At 47.8% G+C, this 14,671-nt stretch overlaps 1 protein-coding gene across 1 annotated transcript in view; it reads left to right on the forward strand.

Annotated features, from left to right (window-relative positions):
• Positions 1-14,671, forward strand: part of LOC147123896 (sperm flagella and cilia-associated protein 2-like) — a 536,137-nt gene that overhangs the window by 477,774 nt on the left and 43,692 nt on the right. The window contains exon 28 of the mRNA XM_086002564.1: positions 13,650-13,839. Within this exon, the coding sequence (XP_085858690.1) occupies positions 13,650-13,839 (190 nt within the window). The remainder of the gene's footprint in view (positions 1-13,649; positions 13,840-14,671) is intronic.

The raw sequence follows: 14,671 nt of genomic DNA on the forward strand, positions 1-14,671 counted from the left end.
TCCCATTTGAGTCTATGAGTATTACGATGTCAGCCTTGTTTGTGTTTACTGTCTGGTGGCTTTCATCTGGACTCATAGTGTGTGTGTTGGGCTGGGGTGTCTGGTGTGTGCGTACCTCTTGTGAGCGGCTCGCTTGTGGTTCCACGGTGGTGGGGGAAGATTGAGATTCAGTATGCTGGTCGGCCTGTGTGGCACCCCTTGTATTGTGTGTCTGCTGCTGTTGTTCCGTGTGGGAGTGCAGCCGTTCCGTCCGGCTCTGTCTTGTCTTATCTCTAGCCTCTGGTTGCTGGTCTAATGGTGTTATCTCTCCTCTATGGCTCTCTTCTTTTTCCTGCAGCTCTTTCACCCGATTCCCAAGTAGATTCACCTGGTTCTCAAGTAGATTCAGCTCTCTCTTGTGTCTCTCCCTCTCTTGCTTTTGTTCGTGATTCATTTTAAGGAACTCTCCTCTAAGTTTAACCATCTCTATCTCTAATTGATTAAATTTATCTTTTAGTTGTATCTGGCTGTGTGATCCCGGGGTATGTGTCTGGTCGACCCTGGAAGGCTCACTCACTTCCTGGCTATGCTGCTCTTCTCTTGGTGAGCTGGAATTGGTAGGGGGACTATGTGTGGCTTCCTCCCTGGTAGTTATGCTGGGGTTTGTCAGTTGTATCATGTGGCTGTGGGTCCCCGGGGTTAGTGTCTGGTTTGAACTGTGTGGCTCGTTCACCTCCTGACCAGGCTGATTTCCTCCTGGTAAGTTGTCAATGTTGGGGGGAGTGCGGGTCGCTTTTCCCCTGTTAGCCACTCTGGGGCTGTTCCTTCCCCTCTTAGTTATTCCTTTCAGCGTCCTGAAGGCCGTTGCAAAGTTGTCGAGGTTGCCTTGCACTAATATTGTTCCGGTATTGTACACGTTGACAGTCGTGGTTGCCCTGTCTCCTGTTGTGTTAATTTTCATTTTGGACCCATTAGCGGTTTTTTCTAGCTTAACACTGGTATAGTGTGATTTTATTGCCGTGATCCAAGCCGCTGGCTGAGGTTACTTTTTGTCCCAGTGTTGTACCAGTCAGCAAAAAGAGTTTCTGGTTTTTCTCTCATCTGCTCATGCTTGATCGATTTTATAGCATTTTTTGTGGTGTTGGGGGGAATCTGGAAGCGGTTGCTCTCAGTGTCCCTCGGGGGCTGTTGTGGCTCTTCTGATTCGCTCATTTTTGGTAGTGTAGAGAAAGTATTGTTGATCTTAGAATAAGCTTTTCTGGGGCCAATACTGGTCCCACACCCTGTTATAGACACACCCAATACTGGTCCCACTCCCTGTTATAGACACTCACACCCAATACTGGTCCCACATCCTGTTATCGACACTCACACCCAATACTGGTCCCACACCCTGTTATCGACACACCCAATACTGGTCCCACACCCTGTTATAGACACTCACACCCAATACTGGTCCCACTCCCTGTTATAGACACTCACACCCAATACTGGTCCCACACCCTGTTATAGACACTCACACCCAATACTGGTCCCACACCCTGTTATCGACACTCACACCCAATACTGGTCCCACACCCTGTTCTAGACACTCACACCCAATACTGGTCCCACACCCTGTTATAGGCACTCACACCCAATACTGGTCCCACACCCTGTTATAGACACTCACACCCAATACTGGTCCCACACCCTGTTATAGACACTCACACCCAATACTGGTCCCACACCCTGTTATAGACACTCACACCCAATACTGGTCCCACACCCTGTTATAGACACTCACACCCAATACTGGTCCCACACCCTGTTATAGACACTCACACCCAATACTGGTCCCACACCCTGTTATCGACACTCACAGCCAATACTGGTCCCACACCCTGTTATAGGCACTCACACCCAATACTGGTCCCACACCCTGTTATAGACACTCACACCCAATACTGGTCCCACACCCTGTTATAGACACTCACACCCAATACTGGTCCCACACCCTGTTATAGACACTCACACCCAATACTGGTCCCACACCCTGTTATAGACACTCACACCCAATACTGGTCCCACACCCTGTTCTAGACACTCACACCCAATACTGGTCCCACTCCCTGTTATAGACACTCACACCCAATACTGGTCCCACACCCTGCTATAGACACTCACACCCAATACTGGTCCCACACCCTGTTATCGACACTCACACCCAATACTGGTCCCACACCCTGTTCTAGACACTCACACCCAATACTGGTCCCACACCCTGTTATAGGCACTCACACCCAATACTGGTCCCACACCCTGTTATAGACACTCACACCCAATACTGGTCCCACACCCTGTTATAGACACTCACACCCAATACTGGTCCCACACCCTGTTATAGACACTCACACCCAATACTGGTCCCACACCCTGTTATAGACACTCACACCCAATACTGGTCCCACACCCTGTTATAGACACTCACACCCAATACTGGTCCCGCACCCTGTTATAGACACTCACACCCAGTACTGGTCCCGCACCCTGTTATAGACACTCACACCCAGTACTGGTCCCGCACCCTGTTATCGACACTCACACCCAATACTGGTCCCGCACCCTGTTATAGACACTCACACCCAATACTGGTCCCGCACCCTGTTATAGACACTCACATCCAATACTGGTCCCACACCCTGTTATAGACACTCACACCCAATACTGGTCCCGCACCCTGTTATAGACACTCACACCCAATACTGGTCCCGCACCCTGTTATAGACACTCACACCCAATACTGGTCCCACACCCTGTTATAGACACTCACACCCAATACTGGTCCCACACCCTGTTATAGACACTCACACCCAATACTGGTCCCACACCCTGTTATAGACACTCACACCCAATACTGGTCCCACACCCTGTTATAGACACTCACACCCAATACTGGTCCCACACAATTTACAATTTACAATTTACAATTTACAATTTAAATCGCTTTATTGGCATGATAAGTTACATCTTATGTTGCCAAAGCATCAAAATACATTTATGGTTTTGCACATAAACGCAGTTCTATTCATACAGTGTATAAACAGGTATATCCCTGAGTGTATAAATATACATTTGCATTGTTTATATATATTTTTTTCTTAGTTTACTGGTTGTCCCTCTGTTCATGGCAAGCTGTAACATAGTGCGCCGCCAGTGTTATACAGCTTCTCTCCTCTCCCAGTAGGAATGGGAGTTTTTGGTTGTCATTCAGATTTCTGAAATCAGGGCATATTTGTGAGAATTTTTGGTAGAAATTCTCCCTGATGCCCTGATATTTTCCACAAGCTGTGAGGAAGTGCATCTCTGTCTCCACCACTCCCTGACTGCAGTGAGAGCATATCCTGTCCTCTCTTGGCAGCCTGGTCTGCCTGTGTCTGCCTTTTTCGATCGCTAGGCTATGTTCGCTAAGTCTGTACCTTGTCAAGGTTCTTCTCAGTTTGTTATCCTTTACCATGGTCAGGTAATCAGCTATGTTGTATTGTCTGTTTAGGGCCAAGTAGCAATTGAGTTTGCTTTGGGTTTTTGTTGTTTCTGCCCAATATGTCAGATATTTTTCCTTTTGCTTAGCGACGATTGTGTTGGGTCGAATTCTTTGTGTTACCCTGTCACTGTCCTGGGGCTGGTTATTGTTAGTATTGTTAGTAGTTACTTCACTGAGTCCCAGGACTAGTTGACTGAGGGTATTCTTCTTTATGGTCAGCTCTTGGCATTTCAGGGCGTCGTAGTGATAGCATTGGGGATTGCTCATTTGTAGGTGATTCCAAAATTTGGTGGCTCTTTTTTGGATAGTGATTATTAATGGATATTGGCCTAGTTCCGCCCTGCATGCATTGTTTACTGTTTTCCTTTGAGTCCGGAGGATACTTTTACAGAATTCTGCATGTAGGATCTCAATTGGGTGTTTGTCCCATTTTGCAAATTCTTGTTGAGTTAGCGGTCCCCATACCTCACTGCCATAGAGTGCAATTGGTTCAATTACTGATTTGAAAATTTTGAGCCAAATGCTAATTGGGATTTCTATTTGGATTGATTTTTTGATGGCATAGAAAGCCCTTCTTGCTTTCTCTTTCAGTTCATTCACAGCCAGTTTGAAGTTTCCCGTAGAACTGATTTTTAAGCCCAAGTATGTGTAGTTAGTGGTTTGTTCAATTTTGGTTGTTCCTACTGTGAAATTTATTTTGGGTCCCTGATGTTTGGATCTTTGCTGGAACACAAGGACTTTGGTTTTTTGGGGATTTATTGTCAGGGCCCAAGTCTGGCAGTACGACTCCAGCAGGTCCAGGTTTTGCTGTAGCCCCTCTTTAGTAGGTGACAGCAGAACCAGGTCGTCTGCATAGAGGAGGAATTTAACCTTGGATTCATATAGGGTGAGGCCGGGTGCTGTAGATTGTTCAAGTAGTTTTGCCAATCCATTTATGTAAATATTAAAGAGTGTCGGTGAGATTGGCGAGCCCTGCGTCACCCCCCGCCCCTGTGGGAAGTATTTTGTTTGTTTGTCTCCAATTTTAACTGCACATTTGTTGTTTGTATACATTGATTTAATTACATCATATGTTTTCCCTCCTACCCCACTTTCGATAAGTTTCAGGAATAAACCGTCATGCCAGATGGAGTCGAAAGCCTTCTGGAAATCTACAAAGCATGCGTAGATTTTGCTTTTGTTATTGTGAACGTGTTTGTCAATTAGGGTCTGTAGGGTGAAGATATGATCTGATGTTCTATAGTTTGGCAGGAATCCAATTTGGCTTTTACTCAAGACATTGTGCTCCTCAAGGAAGTTTATAAGTCTTTTGTTTATGATGCTACAGAATACCTTCCCCAGGTTACTGTTTACACAGATGCCTCGATAGTTGTTTGGGTCGATTTTGTCCCCACTTTTGTATATGGGCGTTATGAGTCCTTTGTTCCAGATATCAGGGAAATAACCGACACTCAGAACCAAGTTGAAGAGTTTTAGGATAGCCAGTTTCATTTTGTTGTCTGTGTGTTTAATCATCTCGTTTAGTATGCCATCTGTCCCGCAGGCTTTTCCTGGTCGCAGGTCCTTGAGTTTTTCAAGAAGTTCTTTTTCTGTTATTATGGCGTCCAGCGGGTTTTGGTTATCTTTTATGGCCATTTCTAGCTTTTCCAGTTTTTTGCATATTTGGTGTTGCTCTGGTCTTAGTGTTTTTTTCTGGTATAATTTTTCAAAGTGGTTTACCCATGTGTCCCCATTTTGAATGGCCAAATCGTCGTGTTGTTTTTTGTGTAGTGTTTTCAAGTTTTCCCAGAAACAATTGGAATCAATGGATTCCTCCATGGAGCTGAGTGTATTCTTAATATATTGCTCTTTTTTGGTTCTGAGTGTGTTTCTGTATTGTGTTAGTGTCTGACAATAAGTAAGGCGTAGTTCCTCGTTTTCTGGATGTCTGTGTTTTTGGTTTGATATTTTTCTAAGTTTTTTCCTCATGTTATGGCAATCTCGGTCAAACCATTTTTCATAGTTTTTTGTTTTGGGTTTGTTCTTGCGAGCTTTCAAGTTTGCATTTGTTGCCAAATTATCAAAAATATTGTTTAGTTTACTAACTGCCCGGTTTACGCCTTCTTTATTGTGAGTGTATATGTTATCCAGAAAGGTGTCTAAGAGAGCTTGAGTTGATGCATTGCTAATTGTTTTCTGGTATTTTTCCGTGTCGTTTTTGGCCCATCTGTACGATTTTTTGGTGTTGTACAGTTTACTGGGTTGTGTTTCTATGTTGTTTGTTTCTGTCTTTTTGAGGAACATAGTAATTTGACTGTGATCTGACAGTGTTGTTTGTGGTTTGACTGTGAATGCTCTGAAAGAGGATGGGTCTAAGTCTGTAATCATATAGTCTACTGTGCTGCAGCCAAGAGGTGAGCAATAGGTCGATCTTCCTAGGAGGTCTCCTATGAACCTACCATTGACAATGTACAGACCCAGGTTTCGACAGAGCTGTAGTAGCTGTTTTCCGTTGGTATTTGACTGCTTGTCGCAGTTATGCCTGTATGGAAGGGAAGGGATGTCAAAGTGGTTATTCCCGAAAACATAATTGTTTCCCTGATTATTGGTGAAGTCTGGTTCTTCGCCCGTTCTTGAATTGAGGTCCCCACAGATCAACACGTTCCCCTGGGCCTGGTATTGGATAATTTCCCCCTCCATGTTGGAGAAGGTGTCCTCTTTAAAGTACGGGGAATCGATTGGAGGGATATAAAGTGCGCAAATGTAAACATCTTGGGTGTTTGAGATAATCTCCCTCTCAAGTTTGAGCCACATATGGTTTTCGCCCTTTTTTATAAATTTGATGTAATTCTTAAGTTCTGTTTTAAACCAGATCAGTATGCCTCCGGAGTCTCTGCCTTGGGTTACACTTGGTAATTTATTGGAGGGCACCACCAGCTCAGTGTACCCTTGGGGACAGCCAGTGTGTCCTTTTCCTTTATACCAAGTTTCCTGTAAAATGATAATATCTAGGTCTTTAGTTTCATCTATGAACTCTGGGGTCCTACTTTTCACTTCTCGCAGTGAAGAGCGTAGACCTTGGATATTCCAGGTCGAAATATATAAGGATTTCATGTTAAGTTTGATCTTTTACTATGATAGGTTAAAGAGTGGTACGTGTTTGTCGTGTCTAAGTGTGGGAAAAAAAAGATCACATCAGTTGTCTACAAAAGTTAATACAATTTGGTTACAGTTCTTTCTATTAATTAGTCCTTGATCCATAAGGCGGAAGTAGATGCTGCTGCACATCTGCTTATTGTCTCTTAATGGATTGTTTCTGTCTGAGGTATTGCGTACGTCCTGTGCATCTCTCCCTCTGTCTGGCTGGGAGCAGTCCTATTCCCCTGTGGGACAGGAGTGGTGCAGGTCTGACATTGTTGTTTTGCATGGGGATCCTCTCTGGTCTCGGTTGGTGTGTTGGTGGTCCTTGTAGTGTTCCTGATATGTACCCCGCTGATCTCTGGTGGTCGGGGGGGGGTCCTCTTGGAGTCTGGGTATGGACCCGGTTAAAAGCGACGTCCTTCAGGGCTTTAGCAAGGATCGATATTCTTTGCCTTTGGATGTGGACGTGGTCGTAAAGACATTCCTCATCGAGGGTGGGGTGTTGGGCCAGGTGTACGTTGTGGTTTGATTCGCAGTCTCTTGCTATGCTGGCATTTATCTCATGAATTGTGTTGTTGTTGAAGTCTGTTCTCGGCAATATTGTGGAAACAGTGATTCTAGTGTTTGGAAATGTACTGCTTGCTTTCCTAATCATTGCTCTGAGCGATGTTGCTACTTCTTTCTGTTGGGTCTTTAGGTCATTTGTGCCCGTGTGTATTATTATGTGTTGGGGGGAGCCTAATCTGGCTTTGGTCAGCCATCCCATGGCTCTGTTTGTTGTTGGGCACCAGATCTTTTCTACTTTACTTCTAGGGAATAGCTTTTTCTCCCATAGAAATTTCCCATTTGAGTCTATGAGTATTACGACGTCAGCCTTGTTTGTGTTTACTGTCTGGTGGCTTTCGCTTGGACTCATAGTGTGTGTGCTGGGCTGGGGTGTCTGGTGTGTGCGTACCTCTTGTGAGCGGCCCGCTTGTGGTTCCACGGTGGTGGGGGAAGATTGCGAATCAGTATGCTGGTCGGTCTGTGTGGCACCCCTTGTATTGTGTGTCTGTTGCTTTTGTTCCGTGTGGGAGTGCAGCCGTTCCGTCCGGCTCTGTCTTGTCTTATCTCTAGCCTCTGGTTGCTGGTCTAATGGTGTTTTCTCTCCTCTATGGCTCTCTTCTTTTTCCTGCAGCTCTTTCACCTGATTCCTAAGTAGATTCACCTGGTTCTCAAGTAGCTTCAGCTCTCTCTTGTGTCTCTCCCTCTCCTGATTTTGATTGTCATTCATTTTGAGGAAGTCCTCTCTAAGTTTAACCATCTCTATCTCTAATTGATTAAATTTATCTTTTGGTTGTATCTGGCTGTGTGATCCCGGGGTATGTGTCTGGTCGGCCCTGGTAGGCTCACTCACTTCCTGGCTAGGCTGGTCGGCCCTGGAGGGCTCACTCACTTCCTGGCTATGCTGCTCTTCTCTTGGTGAGCTGGGAATGGTAGGGGGACTATGTGTGGCTTCCTCCCTGGTAGTTATGCTGGGGTTTGTCAGTTGTATCGTGTGGCTGTGGTTCCCCGGGGTTAGTGTCTGGTTTGAACTGTGTGGCTCGTTCACCTCCTGACCAGGCAGATTTTCTCCTGGTAAGTTGTCAATGTTGGGGGGAGTGCGGGCCACTCTGGGGCTGTTCCTTCCCCCCTTAGTTAATTTTTTCAGTGTCCTGAAGGCCGTTGCAAATTTGTCGAGGTTGCCTTGCACTAATATTGTCCCGGTATTGTACGCGTTGACCGTCGTAGTTGAACTGTCTCCTGGTGTGTTAATTTTCATTATGGACCCATTTGCGGTATTTTCTAGCTTAACATTGGTATAGTGTGATTTTATTGCTGTGATCCAAGCCACTGGCTGATCTGAGTAGAAAATGAGGTTACTTTTTGTCCCATTGTTGTAACAGTCAGCAAAAAGTGTTTCTGGTTTTTCTCTCATCTGCTCATGCTTGATCGCTTTTATAGCTTTTTTTGCGGTGTTGGGGGGAATCTGGAAGCGGGGCTGTTGTGGATCTTCTGATTCGCTCATTTTTGGTAAAGTATTGTTGATCTTAGAATAAGCTTTTCTGGGGCCCCGGGTTTGGTGTTTCCCTCTCCCTATTCGCGAGCTTTCCCGGTCCCCCTCTCCGACCCCGTGGTCCCTGGGCCTCGGCTTCTGGGTTCACCCTTCTCAGGCCTGGGTCTGTGAGCCGCTGTTTCCCGGTGCCTTCGGGCTGTTCCCCTCCCGCTCAGAGGCCTCTGTGCCTCTGTCTCGGCCTGGCTCCTCGGGCCTTTCCCTGGCTTCAGTCTCCCTCCCTGGGCCCTGTACTCACAGTCTTGGTTTGCTTCTGGAAGCCTTCTGGTTGCTCCCCTTCTCCTCAGAGGTCTCTGGGCCTGGCTCCTCGGGCCTTTCCCGGGCTTTCTAGCCCAGCCGCCGCTCGGGTTGTGCCTCGTTCGCCGTTCGGGTGCTGGACTGCGATCGTCGCTCGGGTGCTGGACTGCGGCCGTCGCTCGGGTGCTGGACTGCGGTCGTCGCTCGGGTGCTGGACTGCGGCCGCCGATCGGGCCGTGTCTCGTTCGCCGCTCGGGCTCCCCGAGTCACCCTGTTATAGACACTCACACCCAATACTGGTCCCACACCCTGTTATAGACACTCACACCCAATACTGGTCCCACACCCTGTTATAGACACTCACACCCAATACTGGTCCCACACCCTGTTATAGACACTCACACCCAATACTGGACCCACACCCTGTTATAGACACTCACACCCAATACTGGTCCCACACCCTGTTATAGACACACACACCCAATACTGGTCCCACACCCTGTTATAGACACTCACACCCAATACTGGTCCCACACCCTGTTATAGACACTCACACCCAATACTGGTCCCGCACCCTGTTATAGACACTCACACCCAATACTGGTCCCACACCCTGTTATAGACACACACACCCAATACTGGTCCCACACCCTGTTATAGACACACACACCCAATACTGGTCCCACACCCTGTTATAGACACTCACACCCAATACTGGTCCCACACCCTGTTATAGACACTCACACCCAATACTGGTCCCACACCCTGTTATAGACACTCACACCCAATACAGGTCCCACACCCTGTTATAGACACTCACACCCAATACTGGTCCCGCACCCTGTTATAGACACTCACACCCAATACTGGTCCCGCACCCTGTTATAGACACTCACACCCAATACTGGTCCCACTCCCTGTTATAGACACTCACACCCAATACTGATCCCACACCCTGTTATAGACACTCACACCCAACACTGGTCCCACACCCTGTTATAGACACTCACACCCAATACTGGTCCCACACCCTGTTATAGACACTCACACCCAATACTGGTCCCGTACCCTGTTATAGACACTCACACCCAATACTGGTCCCACACCTTGTTATAGACACTCACACCCAATACTGGTCCAGCACCCTGTTATAGACACTCACACCCAATACTGGTCCCGCACCCTGTTATAGACACTCACACCCAATACTGGTCCCGCACCCTGTTATAGACACTCACACCCAATACTGGTCCCACACCCTGTTATAGACACTCACACCCAATACTGGTCCCACACCCTGTTATAGACACTCACACCCTATACTGGTCCCACACCCTGTTATAGACACTCACACCCAATACTGGTCCCACACCCTGTTATAGACACACCCAATACTGGTCCCACACCCTGTTATAGACACTCACACCCTATACTGGTCCCACACCCTTTTATAGACACTCACACCCAATACTGGTCCCACACCCTGTTATAGACACTCACACCCAATACTGGTCCCACACCCTGTTATAGACACTCACACCCAATACTGGTCCCTCACTCTGTTATAGACACTCACACCCAATACTGGTCCCACACCCTGTTATAGACACTCACACCCAATACTGGTCCCACACCCTGTTATAGACACACCCAATACTGGTCCCACACCCTGTTATAGACACTCACACCCAATACTGGTCCCACTCCCTGTTATAGACACTCACACCCAATACTGGTCCCGTACCCTGTTATAGACACTCACACCCAATACTGGTCCCATACCCTGTTATAGACACTCACACCCAATACTGGTCCCACACCCTGTTGTAGACACTCACACCCAATACTGGTCCCACACCCTGTTATAGACACTCGCACCCAATACTGGTCCCACACCCTGTTATAGACACTCACACCCAATACTGGTCCCACTCCCTGTTATAGACACTCACACCCAATACTGGTCCCGTACCCTGTTATAGACACTCACACCCAATACTGGTCCCATACCCTGTTATAGACACTCACACCCAATACTGGTCCCACACCCTGTTGTAGACACTCACACCCAATACTGGTCCCACACACTGTTGTAGACACTCACACCCAATACTGGTCCCACACCCTGTTGTGGACACTCACATCCAATACTGGTCCCACACCCTGTTATAGACACTCACACCCTATACTGGTCCCACACCCTATTATAGACACCCACACCCAATACTGGTCCCACACCCTGTTATAGACACTCACACCCTATACTGGTCCCACACCCTATTATAGACACTCACACCCAATACTGGTCCCACTCCCTGTTATAGACACTCACACCCAATACTGGTCCCGTACCCTGTTATAGACACTCACACCCAATACTGGTCCCACACCCTGTTATAGACACTCACACCCTATACTGGTCCCACACCCTGTTATAGACACTCACACCCAATACTGGTCCCACTCCCTGTTATAGACACTCACACCCAATACTGGTCCCGTACCCTGTTATAGACACTCACACCCAATACTCGTCCCACACCCTGTTATAGACACTCACGCCCAATACTGGTCCCACACCCTGTTATAGACACTCACACCCAATACTGGTCCCACACCCTGTTATAGACACTCACACCCAATACTGGTCCCACACCCTGTTATAGACACTCACACCCAATACTGGTCCCGCTCCCTGTTATAGACACTCACACCCAATACTGGTCCCACACCCTGTTATAGACACTCACACCCAGTACTGGTCCCACACCCTGTTATAGACACTCACACCCAATACTGGTCCCACTCCCTGTTATAGACACTCACACCCAATACTGGTCCCACACCCTGTTATAGACACTCACACCCAATATTCGTCCCACACCCTGTTATAGACACTCACACCCAATACTGGTCCCACACCCTGTTATGGACACTCACACCCAATACTGGTCCCACTCCCTGTTATAGACACTCACACCCAATACTGGTCCCGTACCCTGTTATAGACACTCACACCCAATACTCGTCCCACACCCTGTTATAGACACTCACACCCAATACTGGTCCCACACCCTGTTATAGACACTCACACCCAATACTGGTCCCACTCCCTGTTATAGACACTCACACCCAATACTGGTCCCACACCCTGTTATCGACACTCACACCCAGTACTGGTCCCACACCCTGTTATAGACACTCACACCCAATAATGGCCCCACTCCCTGTTATAGACACTCACACCCAATACTGGTCCCACACCCTGTTATAGACACTCACACCCAATACTGGTCCCACACCCTGTTATAGGCACTCACACCCAATACTGGTCCCACACCCTGTTATAGACACTCACACCCAATACTGGTCCCACTCCCTGTTATAGACACTCACACCCAATACTGGTCCCACACCCTGCTATAGGCACTCACACCCAATACTGGTCCCACACCCTGTTATAGACACTCACACCCAATACTGGTCCCACACCCTGTTATAGACACTCACACCCAATACTGGTCCCACTCCCTGTTATAGACACTCACACCCAATACTCGTCCCACACCCTGTTATAGACACTCACACCCAATACTGGTCCCACACCCTGTTATAGACACTCACACCCAATACTGGTCCCACACCCTGTTATAGACACTCACACCCAATACTGGTCCCACACCCTGTTATAGACACTCACACCCAATACTGGTCCCACTCCCTGTTATAGACACTCACACCCAATACTGGTCCCACACCCTGTTATAGACACTCACACCCAGTACTGGTCCCACACCCTGTTATGGACACTCACACCCAATACTGGTCCCACTCCCTGTTATAGACGCTCACACCCAATACTGGTCCCACACCCTGTTATAGACACTCACACCCAATACTGGTCCCACACCCTGTTATAGGCACTCACACCCAATACTGGTCCCACACCCTGTTATAGACACTCACACCCAATACTGGTCCCACTCCCTGTTATAGACACTCACACCCAATACTGGTCCCACACCCTGTTATAGGCACTCACACCCAATACTGGTCCCACACCCTGTTATAGACACTCACACCCAATACTGGTCCCACTCCCTGTTATAGACACTCACAGCCAATACTGGTCCCACACCCTGTTATAGACACTCACACCCAATACTGGTCCCGCACCCTGTTATAGACACTCACACCCAGTACTGGTCCCACACCCTGTTATAGACACACCCAATACTGGTCCCACACGCTGTTATAGACACTCACACCCAATACTGGTCCCACACCCTGTTATAGACACTCACACCCAATACTGGTCCCACACCCTGTTATAGACACTCACACCCAATACTGGTCCCACACCCTGTTATAGACACAACCAATACTGGTCCCACACCCTGTTATAGACACTCACACCCAATACTGGTCCCAGTCCCTGTTATAGACACTCACACCCAGTACTGGTCCCACACCCTGTTATCGACACTCACACCCAATACTGGTCCCACTCCCTGTTATAGACACTCACACCGAATACTGGTCCCACTCCCTGTTATAGACACTCACACCCAATACTGGCCTCTCACAGAACCCTGCAGACACACTCTCCAGCCCATCTTCTAACTGATATCCATCATCAGTGTGACACTTCCATTGAGGCTGTAGCCATTATTTATGCTTGTGTAATCTCCTCCATAGCATTCCTCATGTGTCCTATCGAATCCCATCCTCCAGCCTGGCAGTGAAGGACAAAGGGAAAGTGCCAGTAAAAGTGACGGGGAAGGGGAAGGAGGAAGTGGTGGTAGTGGAGACGCCCCCCCTGACCGATGTCGATGAGTACCTGATCTTCGATGCCTATCAGACTGCAGTGTCAACTCTCTCAAACTTCGTAAGTGTTTGCTATGTGCGCAGCTGTGCAATATTTTAACCATTTCTCGGACTTCCAGCCAATCGGAACATGCACGAGATAGCCTGAGCAGCTCCGTCACTGCTTCCCATGCTGCAAAGAACGTCTTGTTTCCATCAACTCTTCAAAGACCATTTCTTCATATGTCTCACATGTCAAACCGACAACTCCCACCTCCACCCTTTGGTGGCATCATCCATTGGCCTCCCCCATCTATTGATATCCTTGGCCTCACAATCTCTCAGTTAGGACTGGCTCAAATCCTGCACTCCCAAAAAACTTGACAATTGCTGCCAGATCTAGGAGACTCTGCTAACAACAGTGCCACTGCACGGGATAAGCTTGTCATCGGAGGTTCAGCCTTCAACCTCTCTCTGACTCTATCATTCCCGCTCTTTGTCTTTTTCCATTTCTCTTTTTGTTTCTCCCATTGTATCTCTTTGTCTCTCTCTTTATCTTTCTCGTCTGTCTCTCTCCCTCTGTCTTTGTTTCTCCCGCTCTGTCTCTCTGTCGCTCTTTGTTTCTCCCGCTCTGTCTCTCTCCCTCTGTCTTTGTTTCTCCCGCTCTGTCTCTCTCCCTCTGTCTTTGTTTCTCCCGCTCTGTCTCTCTGTCGCTCTTTGTTTCTCCCGCTCTGTCTCTCTCTCTGTCGCTCTTTGTTTCTCCCGCTCTGTCTCTCTCCCTCTGTCTTTGTTTCTCCCGCTCTGTCTCTCTGTCGCTCTTTGTTTCTCCCGCTCTGTCTCTCTGTCGCTCTTTGTTTCTCCCGCTCTGTCTCTCTCCCTCTGTCTTTGTTTCTCCCGCTCTGTCTCTCTCTGTC

This window comes from Somniosus microcephalus, chromosome 1, assembly GCF_052327205.1.
Source record: "Somniosus microcephalus isolate GS21.2 chromosome 1, FLI_Smic_1.0, whole genome shotgun sequence".
NCBI lineage: Eukaryota > Metazoa > Chordata > Chondrichthyes > Squaliformes > Somniosidae > Somniosus > Somniosus microcephalus.